Source organism: Tubulanus polymorphus, chromosome 1 (assembly GCF_964204645.1).
Source record: "Tubulanus polymorphus chromosome 1, tnTubPoly1.2, whole genome shotgun sequence".
In the NCBI taxonomy this organism is placed as follows: Eukaryota; Metazoa; Nemertea; class Palaeonemertea; order Tubulaniformes; family Tubulanidae; genus Tubulanus; species Tubulanus polymorphus.
The window spans coordinates 3,367,090-3,385,877 of NC_134025.1; the positions used below are offsets into that span (position 1 = coordinate 3,367,090).

General features: G+C 37.2%; 4 protein-coding genes across 4 annotated transcripts; 1 reads left to right on the forward strand and 3 right to left on the reverse strand.

Moving 5' to 3' along the window:
- Nucleotides 1-29: 29 nt before the first annotated feature.
- LOC141915555 (endoribonuclease Dicer-S-like) lies at nucleotides 30-8,385 on the reverse strand. Its single transcript, XM_074807131.1, has 19 exons — nucleotides 8,242-8,385; nucleotides 7,950-8,097; nucleotides 7,693-7,855; nucleotides 6,910-7,532; nucleotides 6,080-6,515; nucleotides 5,602-5,993; nucleotides 5,273-5,374; nucleotides 5,031-5,182; nucleotides 4,640-4,781; nucleotides 4,472-4,547; nucleotides 4,254-4,390; nucleotides 3,997-4,176; nucleotides 3,704-3,917; nucleotides 1,573-3,628; nucleotides 1,403-1,482; nucleotides 1,136-1,311; nucleotides 893-1,058; nucleotides 739-814; nucleotides 30-666 (listed from the first exon to the last, which is right to left on the reverse strand). Exons 2-19 carry the CDS (start codon nucleotides 8,052-8,054, stop codon nucleotides 480-482), a joined length of 5,463 nt encoding a protein of 1,820 aa, XP_074663232.1. The 5' UTR covers nucleotides 8,055-8,097; nucleotides 8,242-8,385; the 3' UTR covers nucleotides 30-479.
- A 140-nt stretch (nucleotides 8,386-8,525) lies between these two features.
- LOC141915557 (putative RNA/DNA demethylase ALKBH6) lies at nucleotides 8,526-9,907 on the forward strand. The gene is made up of 6 exons (XM_074807134.1): nucleotides 8,526-8,581; nucleotides 8,826-8,955; nucleotides 9,030-9,076; nucleotides 9,149-9,253; nucleotides 9,341-9,451; nucleotides 9,533-9,907. The coding sequence occupies exons 2-6, from the start codon at nucleotides 8,886-8,888 to the stop codon at nucleotides 9,851-9,853; spliced, it is 654 nt and encodes a 217-aa protein (XP_074663235.1). The 5' UTR covers nucleotides 8,526-8,581; nucleotides 8,826-8,885; the 3' UTR covers nucleotides 9,854-9,907.
- On the reverse strand, nucleotides 9,866-11,227 carry LOC141915556 (uncharacterized). The gene is made up of 5 exons (XM_074807132.1): nucleotides 11,137-11,227; nucleotides 10,985-11,053; nucleotides 10,739-10,888; nucleotides 10,549-10,653; nucleotides 9,866-10,463 (listed from the first exon to the last, which is right to left on the reverse strand). Exons 2-5 carry the CDS (start codon nucleotides 11,051-11,053, stop codon nucleotides 9,948-9,950), a joined length of 840 nt encoding a protein of 279 aa, XP_074663233.1. The 5' UTR covers nucleotides 11,137-11,227; the 3' UTR covers nucleotides 9,866-9,947.
- A 394-nt stretch (nucleotides 11,228-11,621) lies between these two features.
- Nucleotides 11,622-18,072, reverse strand: LOC141915376 (uncharacterized). The gene is made up of 4 exons (XM_074806873.1): nucleotides 17,953-18,072; nucleotides 12,570-17,614; nucleotides 12,298-12,489; nucleotides 11,622-12,153 (listed from the first exon to the last, which is right to left on the reverse strand). The coding sequence occupies exons 1-4, from the start codon at nucleotides 18,033-18,035 to the stop codon at nucleotides 11,687-11,689; spliced, it is 5,787 nt and encodes a 1,928-aa protein (XP_074662974.1). The 5' UTR covers nucleotides 18,036-18,072; the 3' UTR covers nucleotides 11,622-11,686.
- Nucleotides 18,073-18,788: the final 716 nt, after the last annotated feature.

Below are 18,788 nucleotides of genomic sequence, written 5' to 3' on the forward strand. Positions count from 1 at the left end.
TACAACATATTCATGGTAGCAGATTCCTTTTTTTATTGAGAAAACAAAATAGACAATCATCATTTTTTCTTTTCCAATAACACTTGTTGAGGAAGATATAAAATTCCAATGTTGTATGTCGTATTAACTGGCACATTATTAGTTCCAATAAAAATCCAATAAAGATCTAAGCCATTTCATTTTCTTTGAATGGACAAAATTAGTGCATAATATTAACGATATAAAATCAATAGCACCTTCTTCAACATGTAATCACTTATGACAAGTTGTTGACCAATCTACCAAAACTCTTTCATTGTCAAAAAGTACCACAATTATTTCATATAAGATTACAAACGACATGACAATATGAAAACTTTCTTTGAAAGTACACATTATTTCTTAACAAATTCCTACATTACATAAATGCGTTACAGCAACTTTCCTTATAAGCAAAATCTATCAAAAATTTGGTACACTATGAATATTAGAAAAAGAAGCTACATGTCCATGTAATCTTCCGCTACATTTGCTAAATTTTGTTTCAAGTTTTTCAGAGCTTTCAGCGCACGTTTCGCTGCTGCACTCTTAGCAATACGGTAATTTCTGCCAACTCCCGTGTACGTCCCCTTTCCCATTACATTAACAGTAACTCTAATCTTTCCATCCATAGTTCGTTCAGGTTTCCTGAAAAATATAACACAGCTCATATAGCAATGTCATGGATTTCAAATTTTCTCGAATAATTGATTTACGTACTCGAATTTGGCAGCTTCAGGTTCTAGTTCCAGTAATTCACGTACTGGAGACTTAGGAATATTCGATGTAAACATTTCTAGAAAAGAAATTTATTTGATATCACTAAGAAATCAATAGATCTAGCTGCTGGGTAAATATGTACGAATCAACTGACCTATTTGAGGCCTCATCATATGAAAATAGACTTTCCAAACAGTTTCTAAATCCATTCCACTATCCAAATAAATTGCTCCAGCAACTGATTCAAATATATCGCCTAGAGCTTTTGGAATTTCAATATCTTCTTCTTCACTGCTTTCATCGGAGTCGGAGTCCAAGAACTAAAATGATCAGTATACAACATAGTGAAAACTAGAATTTGAGAGTTGAAATATTTGTGAGGATATGATATAATTACCTCATCTACAGTGATTTCATCATTCATTTTCTCTTTCTGCCATTGGACAAATTCGTTGATAACGTGGAAGAGTTGTGGAGAGACAGCTTTAAAGTACTTGTGAAAGTCCCATTTTACGGCGAGGGCAGCAAAAATGTTATTGTTGACAAGGGCTGAACGTAGATCAGTAAGCACACCTAAGATGAAATAAATTCTTTAATTAGATAACGATATAATATGATTACATTTACAATGTTTGCATGCACGTTTTTTTATTATTTCTATTACCAGGGGAATGTTTTTTAGAGTCCTGAAACAAGTGTCGTGTAATCACATAATCAAGAATAGCATCGCCCAGGAATTCTAACCTGAAAGAGAGTAGCACATATTGGTAGTTAACTTTGCGTAAATATTGATGAAACAGTTATCTTGACAGCAAATGTGAAAATGTATCTCACCTTTGGTAGCAATCAGTGATTGTATTGTAATGGAAGGAAGCGTGTGTAAATGCCTGTAACAGATACGCTCGATCTTTGAATGTGTAATTGATTTTTGCTTCAAATGCCTCAAATCCGTCCAACATGTGATTGAGACGATGTTCTGCGTTGGGTTCGTGTGTGAGTAAAGGTGACGGCGGTTGTTGAAGATCAATGAATTCTCGATTCTCGTGTTTTGGAAGCACTTTTAAACCCAACCAACTCATGAATTGCAATGCATCTTTCATTCCGCAGGTTATCAAATAACAACCGATCAGAGCCTCTACACAATCTGCTATACTCTTTTTTGGAAGACTGTGCTGTGTTTGTAGATTGTAAGGAATAAGCATATGATCAGCAGGTATAGTCGTATCGTTCTTTTCTTCATCAGCGCGTAAAATTTCTTGTAATTCCTTCTCGAAAGCTTTCTTCTGATCTTCAGCTGAACCGATCTCAGGATTGGTTGTATCGACATTGGCAGCTGTTTGCGTTTTTGTGCAATTCGGATTCCACACATTTATATCGGCAGGAATCCGTAACACACCCGAATGACAATCACTACGAATAACATAACCCGAAGGTAACCAGTTTTCAGTTGGTTCAAATTTCGTCGACACCATGCATTCGGCGAATCCCTTACGAATACCTAACTTGAATAAGTTGATGTTGCTCACTTGTTTACTTCTAAGATGACTAAGTTTACCTTCATGAATGCTTGGATACATGCAATACAAATAAGCAGTAATGGCAAACTTGAGAAATGAATCACCAATTGTTTCCAATCTTTCCAGATTGAAGAAATCGTTAGCATTTGACATTGTCAATGTTTGTAATATAAGACATGGACTAGGTCCATATTTATTTTCTATAAAAGGCTGACTAGAAAATAGTGTATTAAATCCATCATTAGCACAGTTGTTGATATCACAGTCATCCTGATTATCTTGCATTCTCAGTGTTAGCAAATCATCTCCGAGAGGTTTTCCATTTGTGTCAGTGGAAGATGATGGAGAAGCAGCGTGGATTTCGTTGGTAGACTTGTTTTCATCGTCGAAATTAGCACCAAATACATAGTCATTACAATCAGCACTAGATGAGTTAATAGTTTGCATAGAATGAAGATCATCATCCTCATCATCAACATCATCATTATCCTCATCATCATTATCCTCAACACCATTACTTTCATCAACATCATTGACATCATCCTCATCATCATCGTCCTCAACATCATTTCTTTCATCAACATCATAGACATCATCCTCATCATTATTATCATCAAAATCCTTATCCTCATCACCATTATCATCCTCATTACTGCTGCCGTTCGCTTGGTCCACTTCAGTTTTCGCTTCATCTGCAGCCAGTTGCTCGTTCATCTGTTTCACTTTTAAGCTGAATCCGAAGTCCAACTTTGGAAATGAAAAATCATTAGGAACATTCTCGGTGCCGATTCCTGCCTCTCTCGCAATAAGGCAGCGAATTTCATTTGCGATAAGAAGATAATTTGTGCGGTAAAGTATTGCTGGTATGCATACTGTTTTACGCCATAATGAAGCAGGAAACGGATGAATTCCGCACAGCTCTGGAATAAAGATTTGTTTTTGTTGCAGATTTTCACGGCGGGCACGTTTTGTTTGAGCGCTGCTCGTCGGGAGCGCTACTCCCTTTTGATTCATGTATCGCGGAGTGAGTAGATTTAAACGCGCCGACGTGTGGTCGACATCCAGTAGCGGCTGATTCAAATTCGTTACATTCAGACCGTATTTGCTACGATAGTAATCTTCGAATGTGGCGTAAAGTTCTTGCGATGGGAAATGACTTCGTGGACTGAGATCGGTACGAATTTCAGCCACGTAGAAATACTGCGGTTTATCTAGATTTCTATACGCAGGCATGACAACGGCGTCCAGGTGGTCTTCTTCAAGAAATTCAAATTTTTCATCGGGTTTGGCACTTTGACTGAAGCACTTCTTGTAGTTACTATTTCGACATTCATCGATTTCATCCACAAATTTCCAATCGATTCCTTTGATAGCTTTAAAAGAGAAAATACTTGAAATAAATTGATATTTGCATGCAGGTTAAGATGCTACAAATAATACAAACTTACTTGTATCGATAGGAATTACTAAGTAACCACATTGAGCCTTCTCTTGATTATATTCCATCGGATCTTTTTCGAGACGTAAAACTCGATTAAAAAGATACCGATGGAAATTTGTCAGTTTTTTAAGTTGATCTTCATCGTGACAAAGATCATCGTTAAGTTGAACTAACGAAACGGTCACTTCTCCAGACCTCGTGAACACAGGAAACAGCGGTATCTGTGGAATAATGATTATTTCATACAGTATCCAGAAAGAAATTATCGTTTTCGAATGCACATCGAAATGCAAAACTTACATTTGGTATCATTTTAGCAGTGAGAACACCAAACGCTTTATCATATTCTTCCGGTGGGTAAAGTTTTCTTCCTCGAGTATTCTGCTCTTCTGAGATTGGACACGTTAGCACCATATGGATGAGATACAGATATGAAGGTTTCCCTGGTTCAGGTTTACTATTCATAAATGCATCAGCATTCTGTAAATAGCAAGCATCACATATGTGTACACCAGCGATAACTCTAAGCATGAACTCGCATATAATCACAACGTTACCTTTTTGTAATAGTTTTGTTTTTTGCGAGTTGTTCCTGTTCGACTGATTCCATGGTCAGCATCATCTTCCCAATCGTTCTCCTCTTCATATTGTACGACTTCTTTTCCAACGGGTAAAAGACGATCGTCTAATTCATCTAAAATTCAACACGATATTCTCAACATCAATACACGTATCTGCGAGGTAGATCGAACGTTTCAAAAGAATCAGTACGTACTTGCTTCATGTAGTATCTTACAGGTTTTCAAAGCTACAGACATTTTTGCGAGCTTTTTTCTCACCATCGGATCTCCCTAAATGAAAATCGCATTCTATCAAATTGAGCGAATCAATACTGTTTACATATTTTGATATCTTCAATTAATTGACAGACAATGTTATTTACCACAATTTGTTGTTTGACAACTGAGTTTATTGGAAGTTGAAGTGTACAAGTAAACAGTTTTTGCCCATTAATCATTTCCTCTATGATACGACACTTTGGAGTGAGATGAGTGAAAGCATCACTGGGCAGTTTAGCGCAATATCTGAAAAACAAATTATTCATACTTCAATGGAGTACCAGCACGCATGCTATCCAGTTTATTGAGGCATAATTTTTCTACATTTCCATAGAATTTGAGAAATTACCGGGTATCGTTAAATTTCAATTGATCCAGCATTGACTGGCATTGAAAACTAGCAACACACCTGGCGCAGTAGTGGTCCTGCTACCCCATTCATTCAGAAGCAAACATTTCTAGAATGTTGCACGTATCAAACCGAAGAATACTAACCGATTAACAAGTGCAATAGCTGAAGCCATCGTTACCCGAGGTGAACCTTCGCCTTTAAATGGAATGTACGGTGGAATGAGATCATTGGCTAAATGTTCATCCATCTCATCTTCATCATGTTCATCTCGACGACGACATTTTTCCATAAGAATCTAAACACAAATCAGCATCAAATACATCAAAATGACATACACAGTAACTCATCAAATCGACATCCATAAGTTTTGTTTATTTTTCCGTACTTTTTCGATTCCTCTGTATATATGCAATTCTTTCGGAAATGTAGACTGCAATTCATTACTGACCAACATGTAGTACTTGGATTTAGGGGACCTCGCTCGACCCTGCAATATGATTGTACACGATGTGATTCCAAAATACCAATAATCAATTGAAATACAGTAAACTTCGCTGTCAGACAAAACGCTATCTTTTTTGTAATTTCCTTTTATTCTCCTATCTTCAACCAGACCGATCTCGGCCGAATTATGCCAGTCCAAGTTTTTCGAAGTCAGGCGAAGTTTACCGAAGTTCATTTTCAATAGTTTTAATAAGATGTATTTGACCATACCTTTGACTGCACGTAAGCGCGGTATGTACTTGGAAGATCAAATCTTACAATCAGATTACATTTTGGCACATCTAGACCTTCTTCTAACACGCTCGTCGAAATCAACAGATTAATTTCCTTATTGCGAAATTTCCTCATCGTTTCATCCAACTTTTTTTGCATCATTTTGGCTTCTGGATTTTCGCCTTTTTGTCCGTGGCCCATTACATGGCTACTTTTTACGAAATACAGTTTCTCATCCCAGATGCATAATTCTTGAATCAATTTGTTCAGGGCATAAGCAACATGACGCCTTTCAACGAATACAATACCAAGCATACTGTCATCTTCTTTATTAGATCCATCCTCTTTTTCGCCAGTATTTGATATTTTCTTGGCAACATATTGATAAGCTATAAATGAAAGGTGGTGAATATGCTTATAGAATAACATTATATCTTAAGTAATAAATAAGAGTTGTTTTTGTTAAGCCACATACCTGGGAATTTCGGTTGATTGCTAGTATCCATTGGCTCTTCGTCAGAAAGCTCAAATGAGTCATTACTATCACCATCCATGTCATCATCTGAAATATCCTCAGCTCCGGCCATATAATCATCAAACTCGGGCAATTCGGAGTTTATTTCCTTCGTCTCAATCACAAAATCATCATCGGGTTTATACGCATACAATAACTTAATGAGTTCCATAACTTTAGGACTGAAGAAAGTATGGAAATCATCAAGAGTTAGAGTAAGATTATTTTCGAATCGTTGTTCGAATGTGTTGAAAATCATTCGTAAAATGGTCAGTGTCATGTGTATGAATTGACGAGTTAATTCCTGATGTTCGTGTTCAACACGGCAGCATAACTGTTTGATGAATACTTTGGCAACGTGAGCAGCGCACCACGGTCCTAGCGTGTGCAAAATCCACTACAAAAATATACAATAAAGGCCATTTCAAAAACCATCTCATGAAAGATTGATAAGCCCTTTATTTTAAATACCTTCGATGATGAATTTCTAACAGCGACATTTCCAAGGGAGGTGGGGAAAACGTTGAAGAACATATCTTTGACTTACAGTATACCACCAGATAAAATAGCAAACAACAGGTATTGACTCTGACACTGAACGAAGTCCAATCCCACATTGAGGAATGTTTAAAATTTCATTTTGTATTTTACTTGAAGAGTATTTTACTTTTGTATTTTACTTTGGAAGGGTGTAGGGAAAAAGTTTTATTTTTTTTTCATTTAGAAATTTGTATACGTAGTTATATCTGAAAATAAAGGTTTAAATGAATACCGGTAGATGGATGACTTACCGAGCATTCTTGCAGAGCATATTTAGCTAAATTTCTCGGATCTTTCTCTCCATCTTCTTCGTTCACATTGATCAGCACATTCTCCATGAAATACAACGCGTCGTCGAGCCAATCACTGAACTCTCTCACTAATCCAGTTTTATCTTCGTATTCATCGACGACGATTAAAATCTCTTCCGGTCGAGTTCCGAACGCGTCCAACGCGATCATATCCGAGGACGTTACCGCGACACTACGCAACGTAAGTTCTAAATTGCGGATCGTTTTATCGAGTTCGCTGTCCGAACGACATTTCGAATGCAATATCGCAGCCGTCAGTCCTAGAATCGCCGGATGCTCTTCGCAAACGTCGTGAAACTTCATAATATTCACGTACGGGTGATTCTTTACGGCCATATGACACTCGTCAAATATCAATAAGTTTATCCGCGACAAACTGATGAAACCGTGATGAAGAAGGTCGGAAAATATCTGAGGCGTCATGACCAGAATTTGATACTTTTGAAATTCTTCAATCCATTTTTCACCAGTCCAAAGGTCAACGCCTAGCGCTCCGATATAGTTACCGACTGTGAAATCGGTATGATACCTTATCGCTTTCGCTTGCTGTTCAACCATAGGAGCTACAAAAAATGATTTACAAAATTAACACCGATACTTGTCTATCTCGATCCACTTGTTTCTAGAATTCTGAAGTTGAAATTAATCATTATTCCTAATCAGTTAATTGAGAGTCGAATCTTCAGGAGATGAAACACAAAGCATAAATGCAGGCCTACTTACTGGTTGGAACCAAAAATATAGTCCTTTTCCCTCCTTCATCAAATGGTTTACGGATTGCACTGGCTTTCATTTTCATAAGCATGATACCGATGAAAGTTTTACCTTTCCCAGTTCCCAAACATACAATTGTATTACGCTCAAGAGCGACATCCAAAAGTTCAACCTGAAATTTGAATTCGGTGATAGTTGATCGGTTAGCGAAGTCTTTGAGGTGAACAAATGTCAAAATTGCGATTCTATCGACACATATGACGTACCTGATACGGTCTTGGAGTGAAACGATCTTCATGGATAACTTCTTGCCTGTGTCCTTTTGGTTTCCGCGGAGGAGGCAGAACTGGTAGTTCAGATTTTGGATGCATCTTATTAGTTGTCACTTGTTATTGCAGCAAGTCAATTGAGGAGCTGAAACAAACACAACATTTTCAGTACACTTGTTCTTGCCGTTTATGTGAATATATCAGTACCAGATTGGTTTCTTATATTAGCGGTTCTTATTAATTTCAATAAAAGAATTTCAATTTTCATCAGCTCTCCTTCCTTACTCACTTTTTGTGTCTTTCTTGTTGTTTGTTTTAGTCAGGAATGATTATCATAGTGTCTAGCTTCTGGTGATTGGATAGTGATATCGAAGAACTTTAAACAGAGATCTTTGGAAATCTAGTTTCTGTTCGTGAATTCAGGGATGGTTAGTACTGCGGCATGGACATCGTATAGGGAAAACCCACTTTCACCGAATACGATAAAGTACGTTGCCTGTGATTCGCTGATCCGTTCAAGTTCTGTCTAATCAACGATACGATAACAAATGTCAACAAATATGGCCGCGCCCAGTACCCTGGATTGTAGTGAAAAAAGTGATCAAATCAGCCAACATTTACTTGAAAATGTGAGCGAAATCATGACTAATGTTTGATTTTTTAAACACTTAACAGCACTCCAACATATTTAGAAATTAATCATTTAATTTCAAGAGAACTATTCGCATATAATCACTTTTAAATCTTGGAAATTGGTTGTATTTTCAAGCGGCGTTTCAGATGATAACACTAAACCACGTTTCTGGACTGGATGTTGAGATTATATTATCAGCGGGTCCCGCGTCCGATCAATATGTCAAATACTATTTTCAGGTGCCAGCTAAAGTTTTTTATGTACCCGATTTCATAAGTCTCGCTGAAGAAGAGTATCTTATGCACCAAGTTTATGCTGCTCCAAAACCCAAATGGACCCAACTACTTAACAGAAGACTTCAAAACTGGGGTGATTATTTGCTGAGTGAGGTTTCAGATTTTACCCATTGGGCATTAACTGAAAATAGTTTTTGTTTTCTGTAGGTGGATTGCCCCATCCTAAAGGAATGGTTTGTGAAACACTACCACCTGTAAGTATGAGTGACTACTTCCAATTTATGGAGATTATCAAAGAAATTGTAATGATTCTGATTTTCTTTCAGTGGTTGGAAAAATACTGTAGACAAATTGGTGATCTGGGTGTTTTTTCTGATAAATATCCAAATCATGTTCTTGTGAATGAATATAAACCTGGTCAAGGGATTATGGTAAACAATACAATTATGCTTCAATTACTCCAAACGCTTGAGAATTCTCTTGGAATTTTATCGATAATTTATCGCATTATTTTACAGCCTCATGAAGATGGATCTTTGTTTTATCCAACTGTTACCACAATAACTCTTGGCTCACATACTGTGCTAGATTTTTATCAACACATTTCACAAACCGAGCAAATAAGTGTGGTAAGATTTGCGTAATATCTGTTTGATCCTTTCATCCTTGGCTCAGCTCACATTTTGATTTATTTTCCTTTTTGTTTACAGCAAAATAAAACAGATAATTCTGAAGATGATAAAACAGAGAGGATGAAAGCTGAAGAAACATCTTTCAACAAGCGTCACTGCATGTCATTACTTCTGGAACCTCGGAGTTTAGTCATTCTACAGGAGGATCTTTACAAAACCTATCTTCACGGAATCCAAGAAATAACGCATGATACATTAACTGAAAAAGTTTCGAATTTAGAACGGACTAAACATTGCCTAGGAGAGACTATTGAAAGGTCAACTAGGATTTCACTGACTATACGACATGTGCCGAAAGTTCTAAAAACTAAACTCATATTTGGAGCAAAAAAGAAATGAGAAAAAAAATCATTGTATATCTAATGGTTTATATTTGTTGTTTTCTAATAAATTGATTTACAGATACATACACGGATGTTTTTTGTCAGAAAATCTACCAGCCTCTGCCACCACCTCTGCTACCTCTGCTGTCACTAGCAGACGAACTAGATCGCGTACTGGTTCCTCCGTTGCTGGAACTTCGTCCCGATGACGAACTGGAACTTGTACGGCCGTTACTACCGCTGGTGCTATGACTGGATTTTTCTCCAGCACTAACGCTACCTCTGGCGCTACTTCGACCTCTACCTACTGATACTGAACCACCGATGGATACACTTCTGCCGCCTTTACCGGCATCACCGCTGCTCTGAGCAGACGAACTTTTGGACCCCGCTCCCATGGATCCGCTGACTGACAAACGTCCTTTACTATCGACGGAGACAGTACAACTAGCCGATGCACTGAGATCTCTTTTACGCCTTTGGCTTTGTTTAGAGATTGGTTTCACACGAAATACAAGCATACCCGCACACATACCACTAACAGTTTCATCGCCGATGTTTTCCTCTACGTTGGTTATTGGCGTTCCGTACGTTTCCATCTCAAATACATTTCCATTTGCCGAGCCCTGCAATGTTATTGTTGATGGTTTTTAAAAGTAAGTTAAATGAGGACGGCCGATGCGATTATAGTTTGTTTTACAATGAACTTACATCTGATCCATATTTGAACATCAAAAAACGGGTGTTGATGACTTCGGGGTGGATCTCAGCGAGGAAACATTTTTTATAGGTATGGTCTTTGAATAGAGTGATACCCTGGATAAAAAATTATACATATTCAACAAGCCTTTTCCCATATGCATCACATCCGGCTGTATTTCAAGATTGAATTCACACATACCTTTTCTATGTTATGATATACAGTTGTTCGATCGCTTAAACTTTGTTTTGGAATCACAATAAATTCCCGGTTCCCGTTCGGCAAAACGATAACTTGCTCCGTAGCCACCTTTCCGGATTCATCAGTGAATCTACGCAGTGTTCCCGGGAGCTGGAATGAAAAAAATAATGATCGCAAGCTTTTTTTACTACATTATTAACCACGAATTGTTTGGAGAAAATTAACTATATATGAGCGACTATTTACCTGATTTTCATTAGTTCCCGCAACTAACTTTACAAATAAAATGAAACTTGCGATATTCACCAACATCATCTGAAAAACATATTTACCACATAGAATCAAGTCTCCATTATTCCAAAACAGCGCGAATATACTTAGAAATTAAGTAGACGTACCTTTCAGTCTTCAGTTCAGTTCACTTGTAAGTCAAATCGTAAAATAATGATTATAATTTCTGGCTGTGTTTTATTTACCCTAGAGGGTCTAGAATAGATGGAAATTCCCATTACTAATCTCTTAAGTATTTCAATTGCCTCTCTTGGCTGACCTTCCACCATCCGTTCAACGATAAACAGGAACTAAATGAGCGTCAATTTCGGGGAAATTCTAGACGGCTGTATATTTTCACTCGTATGTTCGTCTGGGAAATCAAATAGGAACCTCTCCAAATGGTTAATCAACAAACAATTGTTTTCTCACTATCTTTTTGTTTATCTAAACCATGCGTCCTTTTTTTTAGCAGTTCACTTCGTCATTCGATGGCTTTCAAGTCGACAATCAGAAACATAAATACGTAGAAAAACAAAACTCGTTCAGTTACATTTTGAAATTGATTATATCATATATTCATCTGTTAGTATATATACATATATTTTCACTTCTATAAAAATCAGCAGTTATTTCATTGGACGGGACTAAAATGTTCCTATTTTCTAATAAGGGATTCTAGTTTTTAGCAGTTTTTGGTCGTATTTTCATTTCTACTCTGCGAATGGAATATTTCGGGCCTTTCCAAGGTTTCCACGCAACTCCGTCAAATTTCTTATCGGCAACTTTACCGTCCCTATAATAAACACCGTTAAGGTTTGATTGATAGCACTTATAATACCACCATGCACCGGAAAATCTTTTCGCGCAACTGCCACCGAAATCTTTTTCCATGCGGTCGTTATCAACGTCTTTCGTAGAAAATTGTTCGTTATCGTGTTTTTTAAGTCCATCACCAGCATTTCCTTCATATCCTGAAACGTGTAGTCTATAACCGTTGTCCCCATCGTCGATCCAGAAGTCTTCATAAGTAGCTGAGACTTTGTTTCGCTCCCAGTCCGTCATTTCAATTTTTAACACATATTCACCTTGGTTCGTAATTTGATGAATGTAATCATTTCCTAACCAATGTTCACCAAGTAGATCTAAAATATAGTAATGTCGATGATAATCTAATAATGAGATAATGTTGAGATAAATCGAATATACCCAAATAAGTGTATTCAGGGACAAATGACGACATTCATGAATGAATAAAACAATGTTAATTCGAAAGAGCGATAACTAACCACCAAATCCATCTCTGTATTCGTTCCAAGTCTTGAAAAAGTCGATATTGCCGGACTGTCTACGTTGTATGACCGTCCAACCACCATTCTTCATATCACAGAAAGATTTTATCGACCGGCCGTTCAAAGCAATCGGAGAGATATTCATTATACCATCTCTCTTTCTTCCTTGTTTCAAAAGCTCATAACAATCTACAAAATATCACATATACATTCTAACTTGAATCTTGAGACGTAACAAGAAATAATTTCCATTTTAGAAATTTACAAACCTTTTGCTCTGTAGTGTTTTTCGTTAACGTAAAGTATCTTCCGAGGCTCATCTGCAGCGGGTTCCTGTTTAACCACAGGTACGGGTGCAGGTGCAGGCTCAGCTGCAACAGGCTCCTGTTTGGTCATAGGGACAGGTACAGGAACAGGTACAGGCGCATGCTCAGCTGCGGCGGGCTTCTGTTTAGCAGCAGGTACAGCTACAGGCTCATCTACAACAGGCGTCTCTTTAGCCACAGGTACGGATGCAGCTGCATGTTCATGTGCAGGTACTGACTTGGTGGATTCCTCCTGTGTAGTCTGCTGAGAAATTGTTTCACTAAGTGGTGAATCTTTTTGCTCTTCTTGCTTAATTTGTTCATTTTGTTGTGATCCATCTTTAGGTTCTGCTGTTAATAATTCATCTGACTTGAGAGGCTCTGTCGACGTGGACTGTCCTGTGTCATTCGGCAAGGATTCTTTCTTAGAATCGTCTATATGTTGTTGCTGTTTTGTAATTTGCTGCTCTTCAGATTTCGTGAAGACTTTTTCAACTCCTTGACGATCATCTTTGCCAGCCTCTTCTATAATTTCCTTGTGTTCAATTATCTTCTCTTTAGGTTCGCCAAGTGTCTCATGTTTTTGATCCGTTTGAGTGGCAAAATTTTGGTCTGCATCCTTCTTGTTATCAACAATGGATTCTAATTTAGTTTCTGATTTATCCTCTCCCAACATTTCCTGCACTGATTTGTCGGACTTATCATTTTTACTAGATCCTTTTGCGTATTTGGTGGCTTGCTCTTTAGAAGATATATCTTCCAAAGGTGTTGTTGAAGGTTTAGATTGTTGCTTTTTATCTTGTTCGATGTTAGTTACATATTGATCACCTAACTCTTCTTTATTTTGTTTTGGTTTGGTATCTAAGGAGTCGCTATCAGTCTTTGGGCCAGGTGTTCCTTCTTTTTGAAGGACCATTTCGTCAGATAGAATATTGCTAGGCTTTTCTGATTTAGCCGAGTCATTGATAACAGAGTCTGCTGTATTCTGATCCTTATCAGAAATTGTTCTCTGTGCACTACCTTCTTCCTTTCCACTAATGTTACCATCATCTGTGCCCTCTCTCTTTTTATCTTTAGCTACCGTAGATGACGTCTCTGGAATTCGACCAATTTTTTCATGATCCACAGAAATATCTACTGATGGTGTATCTGAACTGCTTGAGGGGTCTTTGCTCAAAGGTGTCGCGACTTGTTTCTCATAATAAGGTCCATTAAGATTGATTTCACCAATAGTTTTTTCCAATGTCTTCACACGCAGTTCTTTTTTGTTTAAACCTTCCTCCACTTGATTAAGCTTCGTCAAAACTTGTGATATTGCCATCGATTGACTCATAACTAAATCTTTCAACCGTCGATTTTCTTCTTCCATTTTAGTTGATTGATCTTTCAAATATTCAATAACTGTAGTTTGTCCATTTATCATTTTTGCTAGTTGTGTGATGCGGCTTTGCTGTTTTTCAATATTACTCAATGCTTTTGTAACATTAGCAATACCCGATGATGGTGCACTCTCGCTTTCCTGTCGTTTGTTTTCCAGTTGCATGAACTTCCGGTTACTTTTAGAAATAATCTCATTTTCACTTTTCAATATGGAAAAACTGTGGTTAATCTTTAACAGTTCGTTTTCGAGTTTTAACATATAATTTTCTAGTTTTGTAATCATGGCAGAATCATTGTTTTTGTTCATTTTTTCGTGTAGCAGTTGATTTTCCAATCGGAGAATTTGCAATTCAAGCATTTTTATTTTATCATCGTGCGCTTTAGTTTTGATGTCAATTTCTTTTTGTTTTTCTCCAATTTCTTCATTAAGTTTCACGTTTTCGTATATAGCTTGAGGCATGACCACTGGTGCATCCGGTTCTGGCTTTTTATCATTAAATGCTTCATCACTATCGGATATCTTCTTTTTGTCTTTCCCTCTTTTATCACTTACCGATTTCAATAGCGTTTCATTTTCGTTTTCTGATTTCTCATCACTATCATCAGATTCCAACTTCTCTTTCTTAGATTTTATATCTTTGACATGTTCAGATTGTTTCTCATCATCTTCAGATTTTGGTGGCTTTTTTTCTTTAGACTTATCATGACTGTCGGGATTGGTTTGTCTCTCCTTCGATTTTTCTTCAGTTTTTAACTTTGTCTGTTCTTTAGATTTATCATCGCTTTTGGGATCCGACGGTTTCTCTTTGGATTTATCATCAGTTTCTAACTCTGTATGTTCTTTAGATTTATCATCGCTTTTGGGATCCGACGGTTCCTCCTTGGATTTTTCTTCAGTTTTTAACTTTGTCTGTTCTTTAGATTTATCATCGCTTTGAGGATCTGACTTTTTCTCCTTGAATTTTTCTTCAGTTTCTAACTCTGTATGTTCTTTAGATTTATCATCGCTTTGAGGATCTGACTTTTTCTCCTTGGATTTTTCTTCAGTTTCTAACTTTGTCTGTTCTTTAGATTTATCATCGCTTTTGGGATCTGACTTTTTCTCCTTGGATTTTTCTTCAGTTTCTAACTCTGTATGTTCTTTAGATTTATCATCGCTTTTGGGATCCGACGGTTCCTCCTTGGATTTTTCTTCAGTTTTTAATTTTGTCTGTTCTTTAGATTTATCATCGCTTTGAGGATCTGACTTTTTCTCCTTGGATTTTTCTTCAGTTTCTAACTCTGTATGTTCTTTAGATTTATCATCGCTTTTGGGATCCGACGGTTTCTCCTTGGATTCTTCTTCAGTTTTTAACTTTGTCTGTTCTTTAGATTTATCATCGCTTTTGGGATCCGACGGTTTCTCATTAGATTTTTCTTCAGTGCCTAACTTTGTCTGTTCTTTAGATTTACCATCGCTTTCTGAATCCAACAGCTTTTCTTCTTTCGGTTCGTCATTACTCTCTATTTTTTCAGTCTCAATTTCGTCAATTTCAGAATTCTTTGGCTTTACTTCTATCAGATTTTCAGGAGCCAAATCCGATTCACCAGAATCAGTTTTATTGACAGCAGATTCTCCTTTTTGAGGCGGGATCCGATCATTTGTTTTTGGATCATTTTGTAACTTTGGAGATTTCATCTCGTATTTATCATCGTGTCTGTTAGTTGCATTAACTGAATCAATATCCGTGTTAACCGATTCAGTTACTTGTGGTCTGACTTGCTGGGAAAATTTTCTATCGTCATCAAAAAACGATTGTTTCTTCATGAGAGAGCAAAAGTAAAGTATCTTTGAGCACATCCTCTGTTGAGTATCGCATATGCTTTGGTGCATTTGATAATCCTCCCGTTGGACACTAGGAACAAAACTTGTCTTTTGTTTAACAAATAATCCCACATATTGTGGTAATTTTATGCACAGCATTTTTCCTGTTTCCATGAGGTGAAGTACATACTGGAGACCAACTTTTGATTTTTCAGGTTTAATATCTTCAATCGTTTTCTCGGGCGGAGCGCTGTAATTTGCTTTATCTATGAATTGTTTTTCTGGTGATTTATTGTCAATAGTATTATCGATTGAAATCGACTCTTTGTTCTTATCAGTATCTGACGTTTTATCTTTCGGCTTTTCATCAGTTTTCTGTATTTGTGATTTTTCTTCTGTCGTTTTTTCACTTTCAGATTTTCGCAACTTTACTCCTTTAGATCTTTTTTCACCAGCTTCTTCCGATTTCTTGTTTGTGTCAGGATCCGAGTGCTTTTTCTCCGATCTTTCGTCAGCGTCAGAAGATGGTGGTATCTTTTTAGATTCCTCGTCACTGTCTGATTCAAGGTTTTCAGGTTTTTCTTCAGATTTCTGTTTCGATTCTCCATCACTCTCAGATATTGATAATTTTTCTTTACTAGATTTCTTATCGCTGTTGTCAGAATCTATTGGTTTGTCTCCAGATGTTTCATTAGTTTCTGATTTCGACAATTTCCTTTTCTCCAATTTATGAAAATCGCTCGTATCTGACAGTTTTTTCTTAGACTTTTCATCGCTCTCTGATGTTTGTACATTCTTCTCCACTTCTCTTTCAATTTTTGGTATATTTTCTTCCGATTTCTCTTTATTGTCAGATTTTACTTTGCTAACCTTTGTTTCGTCATCAGTGTTACCAGATTTACTTTTTGAGTCAGATTTTGGTGACATTTCTTCTTGTGATTTTTCGTCGCTGCTAGTGTCCGACTGTTCCTCTTTCGATTCATTGTCTTGGGGTGTTTCTTCTTCCAATTTTTTACCACTCACTGACAGTGACGTCTTTCCTGTTTTCAATTCATCCTCGCTATGTGTTGCTTCTTTCTTGGATTTTTCATCAGTTTCGGGAGCTTTTTGAGACTTGCTCTCTTTAGATTTCCCATTGCTGCCACGAGTATCTAATCGTTTCTTTTCAGATATTCTTTTACCTTTAGACTCCGTCAAATTTCCTTCTTTCGATTCCATATCAGACTCGGAATTTATTGGTTTTTTCAACTTTCTATCATGATCTAGCGTTACGTCTATCTCGAGAGATATTTGCCCATTTTCTTTTAATTTCTCGTCGTCACTTTCATCGGACGATTCATTTTCTATAGATTGCTGATCTTTGTCAGAATCTGATAATTTCACTTCAGATGTTTCGTCAATTTCTGATTGAGATAATTTTCCATCTTTCAATTTTTCACCACTTAGTGACTTATCTGGTGGTTTCCCATCACTCTCTGAATCTGCCTGTTTTTCTTTCAATTTCCCACCAATCTCAACAGTGGGCTTTCCGTCAATTCCTGACTGTTCACTCTCATCTGTTTCCGTCTCATCCATATCAGTTTCGTCAAATTCCGTTTCATCTGTGTCGTGCGAAGATTCATTTTTATCATCCTCGACAAACATATCCGAATACGTTTGTAACATTTTACAATCGATCTTCAAATTAGCTTTCACAAAATTCTCAATTGTAGATTTCAATACTTTTTGTTGGTCTGATAGTTCACCGTCGAATTTTCCCTCCGCGGATAATTTTTCGTACCATGATTTTACAGAGCATTTTTGTTTCCCTGCAGTATTGGCAACACTGAAATATAGATAAATGATCCGGGATAAATGATTTTATCTGCATTCTAAAAATACTGAATGTACACATATAATTCTAATAAATCTATTATCTCATCGTTAGCAACAGCTGATTCTCTGAACAGATGTAAAAACACGGGTAGTTTCAATGTATCAATTCGATGATAATTTAACCGATGATTGACCTTCTACTTTTGATGGGAAAATCTTTATTAATAGTCTATCTATTATAGTAACAAGTGAAAATAGATAAAAGTGTATATAGTATTATCTATATTAATTAATAGAAGAAAGGACTGATACTGCAATTAAAAGCCTATTAGAAATATTCATTGTTACCTCAACGTTCCTAGAACGAACACTAGAATTGTCCACATTAATCTAATCCATGTTGGCTTAAAATTCCATCTGATGTTATCCATCTTTGCTATCAGCCCTGTAATCAGGTTCTTAGCTATTTTGTCATGTCACAGCCACAGATTTCGTTGACGTGTTGCCTACGTGGTGTCGTACACTGTGGCGTCATGCGTGTTCTAACAACAATCAATCGACTTTTAGGCGAGCACAGATGGTTCTTCGGAAATCGGAGAGTAGCGTCAGGAAATCACGGCAGTCACAGCTGATTTATGCACGTGGAAATACGTCAACGTAAATAATGCACACAACTGTTTAAAATTTATTCATACGCAATCAAAAGCTATACTAATTCGGCTCGGCTCGGCTCCTAGTGACACATGGATGGGAAGCAATTCCAAGGCGGATGCCGTGGTTAGATCTACGGTATAGGGTAGTGGATAGTATGATGATCGACCGGCATATGTCTCCTCTGGGGAGTTCCATCCATATCAATGTTCTATTTCTGTGGGGGCGGGGCCCTCCCGCAATCATTTGCTTAATCTTTCAGTTTGAAACTTTGAGGATGTACAGGGGTGTCCTGACCGTACAGTGCTGCTGCTATGCTCATCGTTAGCGGGATTTTCATACACTAACTAATGTCAACTCTGGCAATCGACGTGCTGTCCAGTTATAACTCCGTAACCCTCCGTAACGCGCTTGTTACTTGTTTTCTGGTCATTCCACCTGATGATGGCTGTTAGTAAACAGCCGAAACGTTGTGGTTTCGGAAGAATAAATTTAATCGTATGATTTTAAATTCGAAGTGTGGGATTTCTTCA

Coding starts and splice junctions, on each gene's coding strand:
- LOC141915555 (XM_074807131.1), bottom strand. CDS start 8,054: ATGCATCCAAAATCTGAACTACCAGTTCTGCCTCCTCCGCGGAAACCA. Junction 6,516..6,909: donor ATGCTCTGCAAGAATGCTCG/GTAAGTCATCCA, acceptor ATATTTTTGTAG/TGGATTTTGCACACGCTAGG. Junction 4,548..4,639: donor TTGTCAAACAACAAATTGTG/GTAAATAACATT, acceptor ATTTTCATTTAG/GGAGATCCGATGGTGAGAAA.
- LOC141915557 (XM_074807134.1), top strand. CDS start 8,886: ATGCACCAAGTTTATGCTGCTCCAAAACCCAAATGGACCCAACTACTT. Junction 8,956..9,029: donor CAGAAGACTTCAAAACTGGG/GTGATTATTTGC, acceptor TGTTTTCTGTAG/GTGGATTGCCCCATCCTAAA. Junction 9,077..9,148: donor TTTGTGAAACACTACCACCT/GTAAGTATGAGT, acceptor ATTTTCTTTCAG/TGGTTGGAAAAATACTGTAG.
- LOC141915556 (XM_074807132.1), bottom strand. CDS start 11,053: ATGATGTTGGTGAATATCGCAAGTTTCATTTTATTTGTAAAGTTAGTT. Junction 10,654..10,738: donor TATATCATAACATAGAAAAG/GTATGTGTGAAT, acceptor TTTTTTATCCAG/GGTATCACTCTATTCAAAGA. Junction 10,464..10,548: donor TGTTCAAATATGGATCAGAT/GTAAGTTCATTG, acceptor ATAACATTGCAG/GGCTCGGCAAATGGAAATGT.
- LOC141915376 (XM_074806873.1), bottom strand. CDS start 18,035: ATGGATAACATCAGATGGAATTTTAAGCCAACATGGATTAGATTAATG. Junction 17,615..17,952: donor TTCGTTCTAGGAACGTTGAG/GTAACAATGAAT, acceptor TCTATATTTCAG/TGTTGCCAATACTGCAGGGA. Junction 12,490..12,569: donor AAAACACTACAGAGCAAAAG/GTTTGTAAATTT, acceptor GATATTTTGTAG/ATTGTTATGAGCTTTTGAAA.